Here is a 12,559-nt window from a genome sequence, read left to right on the forward strand (position 1 = left end):
TAGTCGTGAGATCTGACTATAGGCTCGGCACTGTGCTGGGGGCACAATACAATTTTCACATGAGTCCTGCCCTCTAGGAGCTTATAGTCCAATTAGGGAGATAATGGTCATGTAAGGTGGCTTACAGTTGAGTGCTAAGTTTAAAAGTGTAACCTGTAATTGCTACCAAAACTGGGAAGCTAGGAAGGCCAAAGAAAGAGGAAGCAGTCAGGGAATATGGATGCAGCAGTTCATGGATGATGTGAGATTTAAACAATCTGGGAGAGAGACGGGAAGAAGGTACGCTGTTTCTGTGGATGGTGGCCATAGGATCAAAGGCCAACACACGGGCATGTGCTTGGAATGGTTATGGGACAGTGCACATAGTAGCTTGACCCTAGTGGGGTGCCAGGTGAAGGACAGTGGAGAGTGAGATTTGTTGGCTAGTCCACCAAAGGCTTTGAAAGCCGGGTAGAAAACAGACGGAGAAAAGTTAAAAGTAAATTAATTAATTAAAAAGCCAACAAACAGGGCCCCTGGGTGGCTTAGTTGGTTAAGCATCTGACTTTTGATTTCAGCTCAGGTCTTGATCTCAGGGTTGTCAGTCCAAACCCCAAGTTGGGCTCCATGCTGCATGTAGAGCCTACTTAAAAAAGTCAACAGGGGCACCTGGGTGGCTCAGTTGGTTGAGCGTCTGACTTCGGCTCAGGTCATGATCTGGCAGTTTGTGACTTTGAGCCCCACATTGGGCTCTGTGCTGACAGCTCGGAGCCTGGAGCCTGGAGCCTGGTTCAGATTCCGTGTCCCCCTCTCTCTCTGCCCTGCTCCCACTCCTACTCTGTCTCTCTGTCTCAAAAATAAAAATAAAACTTAAAAAAAAGTCAACAGGATTTATTTCTTTTTAGTGTCAAGATCAAAACAATATGCAAATTGATCAATTAAATTAAGTTTCCTTTAGCTATTAATATCAAACTTGAGAATCATTATAGGTATTTGTCTATAAAGAATGTTGTCTCAGAAGTCATTAAAATTTTTTTTAATTAAAAATTAAAAAAAATGTTTATTTACTTATTTTTGAGAGAGAGAGTGAGTGAGTGAGTGCAGGGGAGTGGCAGAAGGAGAGGGAGAGAGAATCCCAAGCAGGTTCTGCACTCTCAGTGTGACCCAGCACAGAGCTCGAACTCAAGAACCATGAGATCAGGACCTGAGCCAAAATCAAGAGTTGGATGCTTAAACGACTGGGACACTCAGGTGCCCTTTAATTTTTAAATGATCTTATTTTATTTTTTAATTTGAGAGACAGAGAGAGACAGAGAGAGAGAGAGCACTCGTGAACAGGGGAAAAGCAGAGGGAGAGCGAGGGAGAGAGGGAGAATCTTAAGCAGGCTCCATGCTCAGTGTAGAACTGGATGTGGGGCTCGATCCCACAACCCTGGGATCATGACCTGAACTGAAATCAAGAGTTGGACTCTCAACCAACTGAGCCACTCAGGTGCACCTAAGAACTCATTTAATTGTGGGTTGAATCCCTTATCACAGGTTTTAGCAACCATAACATTGTGGTACCCTTGAGGATCTTATATACCAAATAGTATGGCATGGTTGGCTGATGGCAACTCAGGGATCTGAAGATCCATAATGGATCCATCTGTGCTGCTTCTGCCACTTTTCATGGTTTCCTCTAGAAATATGTGCCAGCACGGCTCTGAACTACAGAGGATACCAGTGGCCTGGAAGTGGGTTGGGGTAGGGACAGTTTTCAGCACTTTCACTGCCCTGTGCTGTGTGGATTACATGAGGATCATTAGATCAGAGAAATACGGTCTTCAGGGCTTCATGGGGATTAGAAAGATGACAAGAACAAGGTTTGTGGACAGAACTAAGAATGAGGAGCCCAGTGGCTGGTCAGCGGTCAAGTGTCTGAGGACACTCTTGCTAATCAGGAATGGCAGAAGACTTATTAGCATAATAGTCCAAAACAAAATCGAGTTCTGGATTTGGCCCCCAAAAAGGAATGGAATCCCTAGTGGGACCAAGATCAGTGGTACGTTGTGTCTGCCCTTGGAAACCTTATCGAACTTGGATAAAGGAACTGATTCTTACCTGCCAAAAGCACTCTAAATCTTGAATGTCTGAACCTCAGGATAGTATTTGTTTATTTGCAATATTTCCATTAAGTTTTAGAAGTAGCCAGAATAGTGTAAGCTTTTATGTAAAATAAGTATTTGTTCAGGCAGAGTAAAAAGATTAGGTAGCTGCTGAACCGTATAACAGTGCAAGAAAGCTCTGTGGCTGATGTGAAAAAGGGCTACTGTTTAAGATCTCTGCAGATACTATAAAAGACCTTGAAAAAATTCATCTTGATTTTCATATGGAATACATTTCATTAATTCTGAAACTTTTATTGAACACTTCCTATGAGCTAAGCTATATGTCAAGGGATTTGGATACAAAGGAGAATAAAATATGATGCAGTCTGGAAGCAACCTCAGTCAACTTGGGAAGACAACAGAATTTCTAAATACCTACTTGAGATAAATGAGTAGGTAAAATGTCTCTCCCAGCCCTGTGAGAGACCCCTGAAGAGGAAGTTTTCTGTCACATAGTAACTGTGTTCAGAATTTCCACTAACTAAAACATAATTATTTTGCTTTTCCCCGAATGATTATTTCACTTTAAATTCAGTTTAGACATTGCTTCTTGTAAGTAATTTGAAAGTAAGGGGTTAAGCATGGTTCCTTGTACTTTTTTCATCGCACAAATTAAGCGTTAAGGTCTCCTTTAACCCTTCAATTACTATTCCCTCATAGTTTCATAAGCATACCCACTCACAGATATATTTTTTTGAAGGATTATTTTTCCTTCTCCTAGCTCTCTAGAGCATTCTCTCTGGCATTTTGAGGAACTAATGAATGAGTCTTCATTATAGTATAACTAAAATACTGATTCAGAATTCTCTGTGTGAAAGATGATTCTGTTGATCTGCTCTCAGTAGAGCATGAGCTGTTTTTCCAGCCGCCGTAGTGATGAATTTGCATTGAATATCCATCCATATTCTGCCACTAGGATTCCCTGTAACAATTGCATGAATTTACAAGATAGCTAATCAACATTAGAAGTGCGGTCTGTGACTGAAAAAAAAAAATTGGCTGGTTTAGACAGAGAACAAAGTGATAAGCTTAACTTTCTTAGCATGGCCTTCTAACCAGTGGAACTAACTAGCTACACTGAGAACTTGTCTTCTGCAATTTCTAAGTAGGAAGTGGTCAAATACACATATTCCATTTATGATGGGTGTTCATGTATCTTATGTCATGAATAAACATGTTCATATAAATCTGTATCCTTCATTTCTCTCTCAAGTTTCTTTTCTTAAATTGAAATATAATTCACATACCATAAAATTCACCCTTTTATAGTGGCTTGTAGAATATTCCCAAAGTTGTACAATCATCACCATGATAATTCCAGAATATTTCCCTCACCCTCAAAGAAACCCTGTATCCATTGCCTCCTTCCCCTGCCCCTGGCAAGTACTGCCCTTCAGTCCTTTTTATATCTTTTATTTCCTCCTAAACATTTTAATCAAGCTTCTAATTATTTTTCTCAAGAGCTTCAGCAAGTAACATTTGGCTGACTTGCTCCAACCTCATTAATGCGTGTGTGACTTATCCACATCATTTCTAATAAATCTTCTATTATTCTACTCCATTCGGGGATTTATTTTTATACAAATCCTTGATTGGGAATTCTTTTTTGGATCTTACTTAAATTCTTTCACCCCCTCCCCCCAACATCCATAAATATTGTGAGACATAAAAGAAATTTGTCTTTTCAGCATTTGGGGCTGGCTTCATTTTTAATGTCTTCACCAGAAAAATCTTCTTTCTTTAAAAAAATTTTTTTTTTAAATTTTTGAGAGAGAGAGAGAGAAAGAGAGACAGAGAAGCAGAGAAAGAGGGAGAGAGAGAATCCTCAGCAGGCTCCATGCTGTTACCATAGAGCCTGATGAACCCTGAACCCTGAGATCTCGATCCCATGAACCCTGAGATCATGACCTGAGCTGAAATCAAGAGTCTGACGCTTAACTGACTGAGCCACCCAGGCGCCCCTGAAAGACTTCTTTCAACTGTGTGTCCCAGAGTTGAATTTCTATGGAAAGTCTGACTGCAGAGATCATCCTACTTGTCTATAAAGGTGTGAGCTGCTTCTGCACTTGATTTCCTCACTAAATAATCGTATTTGTGTGTGTCTTTCAGAATGCAGCTCTTCAGCATCTGTTTATCCGGAAGTCCTTCCGGCCTTTTAAGTGTTTGCAATGTGGGAAGGCCTTCCGTGAAAAGGACAAACTGGACCAACATTTGCGCTTCCATGGGCGGGAGGGGAACTGCCCGCTGACCTGTGATCTCTGTAACAAGGGCTTCATCAGCAGTGCGTCCTTGGAGAGCCACATGAAGCTCCATTCAGATCAGAAGACTTATTCTTGCATTTTTTGCCCAGAATCCTTTGACCGCCTTGATTTGTTGAAGGATCATGTGGCCATTCATATCAATGATGGCTGCTTCACCTGCCCAACCTGTAAGAAACGATTCCCAGATTTTATCCAGGTGAGTGTCTACTCCTGAGATTCCTGTACACTTTCTTCTTTGGTAAGAGACACTTCGATGTTTGGGAAATTGAGACTGCCTGTCGCCTGCATTTTCATCCCTTCTTTGAACTTTACGGTTGAGAACGGTATTTCTTCAATCAAGCTGCTTTTGATAAACAAAAGATTATTATGACCCTCAATTGTCCAAATCAGACATTGGCATTTAAACATTTAAGTTTTATTACAAGTAACAAATACCCAGATCTGATTATAATTTTTACAAAGTCTTTCTTAATCTTTGCCAGTACCCTCTACTCATAAAATATAGAGAGCCTGTGGAAGACATACTCCCATTTCCTGGCCTGGAAACATTTTCTCTCTACTACTGTGGTATCCTGTCTTGCTTTACTAAGGTCATGCATTTTGGAAGGAAACAAAGAGAAAGTTGGTATATAATATACTTTTGTGTCAAGCACTGACCTCCTTCCTTGGACTATAGTCTGGAGCAAAATAGGTGAGGATAAATTCCAGAATATTCATGATTTCATTTGGACTTCAAGTGATGATATGCTAGTTCTATGCTAGTCAATGAGTAATTAAATATAAATATCTAATGAAAAATATTCTCTTTTAAAAAAAATTACCCAAATAAAAGATCATAGTTTTATTAGTGTTGGGACTCTTGGTAATTTTATCACTTCACACAAGCAATTAGCAAGTGGCTTAAGGCAGAATCTAATGGCAAAAGAGACTCAAAAACAACGAAGCAAAATGTCTTACAGAAATACCTTGATATGACTACTTAGCTCTCATTCACAACTCTCCTTCATTGGATATTTATGGCTAAGAGAGTTCAGAGGTCATATTCCTTTATTTAAGTTATCTAAAAGTGTAGGGAATAAGTCTCAAGGAGAAATGATGCTGATGATTGTATTTTTCTCATAAATGCATAATATATTTTATGTCATCCAATTCATGTCTTTATTCTTCAGAACGTGATTTAATAGAAAGATGTAAAAGGACCAATTACTAAAAGGGGCTAAATTGCTTCTGTACATGTTGGAGGCAGGAAAAAGTGAGAAAGAATTATTTCTTTATCTTTCTGCAGATAATTTTTAGCAAGATTCATTTAAATCCAAAGGAACTCTGCTTGCTTTTAATCTTAAAGAGAGAGAAGGAAAAATGGGTCTTATGTGATCGGGGCTTTGACTAAGCAAGTACTCTTTCTTCCTCTTCTTCAAATTCAGGTTAAGATTTGTAAGGCTTTCTGGCTACTTGTTCTGTTTCTTTGTGACAGGGATACTATGTGTGATTGAGGCCAATTATCAATCACATCTGATTGGATTATACCGCCAGGTTGATGAAAATCCATGGTAATGCGTTTGGCTCCCTCTAGTGTTGATAAGCCACCTTTTGCCATTTCATTTGGTGCTTGAGTCCTCTGACTTTTTCGTGTCTTCTAACTGCCAGGTGAAAAAACACGTGCGAAGCTTCCACTCGGAAAAGATCTACCAGTGTACAGAGTGCGACAAGGCCTTCTGTCGTCCTGACAAACTGCGTCTCCACATGCTCCGACATTCGGACCGCAAAGATTTCCTGTGTTCCACATGTGGAAAGCAATTCAAGGTATGTAAGCAGGGAACAGCCTAAGGTAGTTCTCATGCTGCTGAAATTATGTCAAGCTAAGGCCTGTTCATTTCATCAGTTAATCACCTACTTACAAAGAACTGAACTTGAAATGCATTTTATGTCTCATGTTTGACTTAGTTATTATTATAAAATTAAGGAAAAAAAACTCACCTTAATTTCTCCAAATAATTAATTCAAATTGCTGAATAGAGTAATACCACATCTCCTTAAAAGATCTAAATGCATAATGAACAGAACTAAGTTGCTATTGAGGAATTCCTAAGAGAACAATACATTTACTTACCAAATCAAGAGATTTTTATTGAGCACTTATGAAGTATTAGGGCCTGGTAATTGAGCCCTGAAAGTCGTAGGACTCTCATCTAAGGGAGGTGGGAAATCTGTAGAACACTGAATGGCTTAGACAACTTTAGGGGAATGGTAATGACTCTAAGGATTAAAATAAGACATAATCGGGGTGCCTGGGTGGCTTAGTTGGTTGAGTGTCCGACTCTTGATTTTGGCTCAGGTCATGATCCCAGGGTTGTGGGATCGAGCCCTGCATTGGGCTTTACACTAAGCAAGCTTGCTTGGGATTCTCTTTTTCCCTCTCCCTTTCCCTCTGCCCCTCCCCCATTTGCTCACTTGCTCTCAAATAAATAAACATTAAAAATTTTTTAAAAAATAAAATGAGACATAATAAGTATCAGTTACCTGCCTGGAATTTAGAAGAAGCAAAGGAAAAACCTACAGGAGAATCAGATAAGAATTAAACAAGTAGGGGCTCCTGGGTGGCGCAGTCGGTTAAGCGTCCGACTTCAGCCAGGTCACGATCTCGCGGTCCGTGAGTTCGAGCCCCGCGTCGGGCTCTGGGCTGATGGCTCAGAGCCTGGAGCCTGTTTCCGATTCTGTGTCTCCCTCTCTCTCTGCCCCTCCCCCGTTCATGCTCTGTCTCTCTCTGTCCCAAAAATAAATTAAAAAAAAAAAGTTGAAAAAAAAAAAGAATTAAACAAGTAAATGTGGAAATAATAAAGTGTTCTTCGTTGGGAAATCAGATGGTTTGCATTCAATAGAGAAACTCCAGTAATGTGGTTGTATGTCATGCTGTCATAGAAATGAAAAGAATCAGAAGTGGATGCAGGAAGGAAAAACTAATTTGAAAAAGTTGTATTACATAGAATGTGTAGACATTAAAGAGAAATAGGGAGTAATTTTCAGAGTTTAAGTTGATATATTGTGGAATATAATCCTGATAGCTTTCAGTATACAGTAGCATGGTTTAGAACTAATGTGAAAGGTGTAAATGGGCCTAGTATTTTTTGTTGTTGTTTCTGAATCAAAAAACAACACCAACAGTATATGTAAAAGGAAGGATCCCTGTCTTATGATGTTAACCGGTTGGCCATCCATCCATCCTATCCATTCCATATTTTTTCATAATCTCTTTTGTGCCAGATGTTATTTTCACACCGTGCAGGTAAAACACCTTGCTGCTTTCATGTTCTCCTTTACCTTCACCCAGTGTGTTACACAGGGTTCAATCAGAGAAGCAAACCCACTAGAGTTGTGCGGTAAAGGATTTTCTTATGGGAATAAGAACTTCATTATAGAAGAAGAGAAGTAAGAGTCTGTCAGGAAAAGTTGGAGGATCAGAGAAGAGTCACTAAGGCACCCTTCTGAAGCCCTGGTCTGGGTAGATAATGGGAATTTACCTGGGAGTCTGGGAACCCAGGCACCTGCACCAGGCTCAGGAAAGAGAGCTGGTGCTATCTGTGGGAGGCTGGTGCTGCCTGTGTTAGTGAACGCGGACTGGCCAGCAGCACCTGCTCCCAGGAAGAGGGCTGGTGGCCTAGTGGGAGACAACAAGGGTGAGTGAGGCTGTCCTGCATCTGACCCACAGCCTCATGGCCGCTGCTTCATTTCCACCTTGCAGTCTGGCGCGAGCCTCTTTCTTAGCTAAGACTAACTGGGAACCACACGGGGAAGGGGATCCGTGTAAATGTAGTTAGTTCCCTTCAGTCAGATTGACACATTATAAAAGCACAATGTACCTACAACCCATTTTTCAGACTATAGTGAGTTATTTTTCTAGAGCACAAATCTGATGCCATGTCCCTTCAGAAAAACCCTTTAATTTTAATTAATGTTCTTAAAGTTTATTTATTTATTTTGGGAGAGAGAAATTGAGAGTATGCCCGAGTGGGCAAGGAGCAGAGAGAGAGTGAGAGAGAGAGAGAATCCCAAGCAGGCTCCATGCTGTCAGCACAGAGCCTGACACGGGGCTTGATTCACAAACCATGAGATCATGACCTGAGCCAAAATCAAGAGTTTGACACTTAACCAACTGAGCCACCTGGGTGCCCCAAAACCCTTTAATTTTAATAGCCACCTAGATAGATTCCTAAGTGCTTATCACTTAAAAGTCACCACAAGGCACCTGGATGGTTCAGTCAGTGGGGTATGCAACTCTTGATCTCAGGGTTATGTGTTCAAGCCCCATGTTGGGTATAAAGTTTACTTAATTTAAAAAAGTCACCACAAGTTTTGGCTCCCATAACAGAATATACAGAGTTGTCAAATCACTAAATTGTACACTTGAAACTAATGTAACCTTGTGTGTCATCTAAACTCTAGTGTTTTTTTCGGGCGCCTGGGTGGCTTAGTTGGTTGAATGTCCGGCTTCAGCTCAGGTGATGGTCTCCCAGTTTGTGAGTTCCAGCCCTGCTTTGGGTTCTCTGCTGTCAGCACGGAGCCTGCTTCAGATCCTCTGTCTCCCACTCTCTCTGCCCCTCCCCCACCAATGAATTACAATAAAAAAATAATAAACTCTAGTGGTTTTTTTTACATGTTTATTTATTTTGAGGGAGAGAGAGAGAGAGAGTGTGTGTGTGTGCTCGTGTGCAAGCAGCAGGGTGGGGGGCAGACAGAGAGGAGGAGAGAGAATCCCAAGCAGAACCTGTTGCAGGGATCGATTCCATGAACTGTGAGATCATGACCTGAGCCGAAATCAAAAAGTTGTCCACTTAACTGACTGAGCCACCCAAGCACCCCTACCCTCTGGTTAAAAACAGAATCTGGCTCCCAGTTACCTCTGCATTTCCCCCTTCCACTTTGTACTCTGTTCTACTGAACTGTGTGCTTTGCTTAAGTGTGGCATGCTGCCTCTCCTGGGGGCTTTGCATCTGCTCTCCTTTACACCCCACCCCTGCTTGAAATATACTTTCCAACTCTCTCATCATTCCAACCAGCTGATGGCACTTCGTAGAGGCATTTCTTGCTGCCCTCCCCTCCACTGGCTGAAGTGCTTCTGCTTCTCCTGTGTGTTCCCCTAGGACCCTTTACTTATAACCTTGTCATAGCACTTATACTGAGTTGTAATTGTCCTACTACACGCTCCATGAGGGCAGCACGTGTAAAGACAAGGCAGGACCTTCTGGCTTTTAGGAGCTCTCAGGGTTTTTTTTTTTCTTTCTTTCTTTTTTTTTTTAAATTTTTTTAATGTTTATTTATTATTGAGAGAGAGAGATACAGAGCATGAGCAGGGGAGGGGCAGAGAGAGGGGGAGGCACAGAATCTGAAGCAGGCTCCAGGCTCTGAGCTGTCAGCACAGAGCCCAATGTGGGGCTTGAACTCACAAGCTGCGAGATCATGACCTGAGCTGAAGTCGGTCGCTTAACCAACTGAGCCACCCAGGCGCCCCGGTTTTTTTCTTTTCTTATAAAATTTTTTTTAATGGTTATTTGATTTTGAGAAGGTGCAGGTGGGGGAGGGGCAGAGAGAGGGGGACAGAGGATCCAAAGCGGGCTCTGCGCTGACAGCAGAGGGCTTGATGCAGGGGCTTGAACCCATGAACCATGAGATCATGTCCTGAGCTTAAAGTCGGACACTTAACTGACTGAGCCACCCAGACGCCTCAGGAACTCTCAGTTTAAAGAGAAGATTAGAGGGACACCTGGATGGCTTAGTCTGAGGAGCGTGTGACTCTTGATCTCAGAGTCTTGATTCGAGCCCCGTGTCAGATATAGAGATTACTTAAATAAATAGCACTTAAAAACATTATTACTGCTACTGTAATAAAGAAAAGAATAAAATGCCATGAGGATGAACTCTGACTCCGGGTGTAGGAGAGACTTCATAAATAAGGTGACCCTTGAATTCATGAAAGGGTGGGGAAGAGTTAGCCTGCTAGAGAAAGGGACAGGAGGAGGAGGGAGGGAGAGAGGGATAAAGACGCCCCAGAGGCATTTTAAAGCTGGGCTGAACTAAGGCACAGGCAGTGGGCACGGAGAAGAGGGCCCCTATTCAAAACAAACGTCTGAGGGAGAATTGGTAGGACTTTGTGTCTGGATGAAAGGCTGATGGTTAGACAACGAGGGCTTGGGATTTGTAGCTTGGGAGGCTAGGTGTTTGGGAAAGTTGGTGATCCGGCAGCAAGATTTAGGCAGGAGGAGAGAGTAGGGGCGTAATGGATTGGTGTTAGGGCTGTTAGGATGGAAAAGCCTTGCTGAGATTTGTCCTTCAGCAAACATGTCTGTCTCTGCATGCAGAGCACAGAGAAGCACTAGTAGTAGGCTTTTGGATTTAGGCAGTGATTCAGTAAAAATAAATTGGCTTGTTTAAAGGGAATAGGTGGGGGAAATTGGTGAATATAGAAACGTAACAGAAGTCTGAGGCGGTGACTTTGATCACTGTATCTAAAGAGACTAAAGATAAATACTGTTATTTAGGGCAGAGTTTGTAATCCAGACTTTACTGCAAATAAGGAGACTCTCAAATTCTCTCCTGGGCTTTCCAGGAATTAGGTGGGTGACAGTAGGAGGAAAGAGCAGCTGGGTGTCGTGTAGAAGGGAGAGGTAGGTGAGGGGTGCCGAGCTTTGGAAATCTGAATTCGGCGTGGTTCCTGATACGTGGTGGGCACTCAAGAAATACTTGTTAAATGCACTGAAAAATGCAGTGGTTAAATAAAAGTCCCTATACGGAAACGTGGGGAAGACTGTTATGGTGAGCAGGATCAAAATCTTTATAAGACCAGGGCACCTGGGTGGCTCAGTCGGTTGGATGTCCAGCCTTGACTCAGGTCATGATCTTGTGGTTCGTGGGTTTGAGCTCCATGTCGGGCTCTGTGCTGACAGCTCGGAGCCTGGAGGGAGACACAGATTCTGTGTCTCCCTCTCTGCCCTGCCCCTGCTTGCACTCTGTCTCTGTCTGTCTCTCAAAAATAAATAAACATTAAAAAAAAAAAAAAACTTTGTAAGACCAGTAACAGTTTAATCATATGTGTGAGAGAAGAGAGCCACGCTGGATAAGGGAGGTGGCATTTGTTTGAATTCGTTTTTACTCGGGATGGGCTCTGCCTGATTTTCTCTCTACGGACTCATATCAACATGTATCACTAGATGAGGTCATCAAACTAAGATCTGTGACCTAGACCGTTATGCTCCATCCACAGTGGGTCATGGAATTGTTTACTTGAACCTCTAAATCCACAAAATGAGAAATTCTTAAATTTATGTGGGATTTAGAAGAATATCATAACATTTGCTAAAATGTGTGGGAATTGAGCATTCATGTGGCTTTGTAGATCTAGTATTACTTATCATCCATTATCAATTTACCTTGTGGTTCATAATACCAAACCTACTCCATTATCCTTTGATCTCTTCCATATACACGTGAAGTCCTTCTTCTCAGAGACCAAGGCTCAGTGGGACACACTTACTTGCTAGTGGACAGAGTAATCCCCGGTCATTTTTCATGTCCTTGTACCCTCCAGCACCCTAGCAACTCAGGTGCATCATGGCAGGTTGTGCTTACTAGGAACTTGTATTGCTTTTTTTAATCCTTTCATTGAAAGCTTTTCTACCCCTGCTCCCCACTCCCCTGCCTTTTCAAAACTTCCCTCTAAATAGCGAAAAGACAAACTACGGGAACATATGCAGAGGATGCATAATCCTGAGAGAGAGGCCAAGAAAGCCGACCGCATCAGCCGCTCCAAGACGTTCAAGCCTCGTATCACGTCCACGGACTACGACAGCTTCACGTTCAAGTGCCGCCTGTGTATGATGGGCTTCCGGAGACGGGGCATGCTGGTCAGTGCCAAACGGCTTCCAGACCCACCTATTTCTGTTTATGGGGCTGGCTTCTGTGCAGTATCCTGTACAAGATTGGTCAGTAGGTTCTGTCCGTGGTTAGGGGAGAAGCTGGAAGTGCGTAATGCCCAACGGGGTTCTCTCCTTTCCAGGCCCCCCCTGCCCTCCTTTGCCGCAGCTCATTTCTGGTGACCTCTTGGGAGAGGTCTTTTTCTGTCGCTTTTCATTACTAGTTTTCTTTGCCTTCACCCTTCTCAATCTCTGCTCTTATACT

General features: G+C 42.3%; 1 protein-coding gene across 2 annotated transcripts in view; it reads left to right on the forward strand.

Annotated features, from left to right (window-relative positions):
• Positions 1 to 12,559, forward strand: part of PRDM10 (PR/SET domain 10) — a 101,960-nt gene that overhangs the window by 71,492 nt on the left and 17,909 nt on the right. Inside the window, exons 12-14 of one of the 2 annotated variants that reach the window (XM_025928351.2) lie at positions 4,239 to 4,586; positions 6,038 to 6,193; positions 12,106 to 12,285. In XM_025928351.2, coding sequence (XP_025784136.1) covers positions 4,239 to 4,586; positions 6,038 to 6,193; positions 12,106 to 12,285 — 684 coding nt within the window. The remainder of the gene's footprint in view (positions 1 to 4,238; positions 4,587 to 6,037; positions 6,194 to 12,105; positions 12,286 to 12,559) is intronic. The other variant, XM_086678666.1, reaches the window with a different exon arrangement.

Source organism: Puma concolor, chromosome D1, assembly GCF_028749965.1.
Source record: "Puma concolor isolate L17-30 chromosome D1, mPumCon1.1.hap2, whole genome shotgun sequence".
Taxonomy (NCBI): Eukaryota; Metazoa; Chordata; class Mammalia; order Carnivora; family Felidae; genus Puma; species Puma concolor.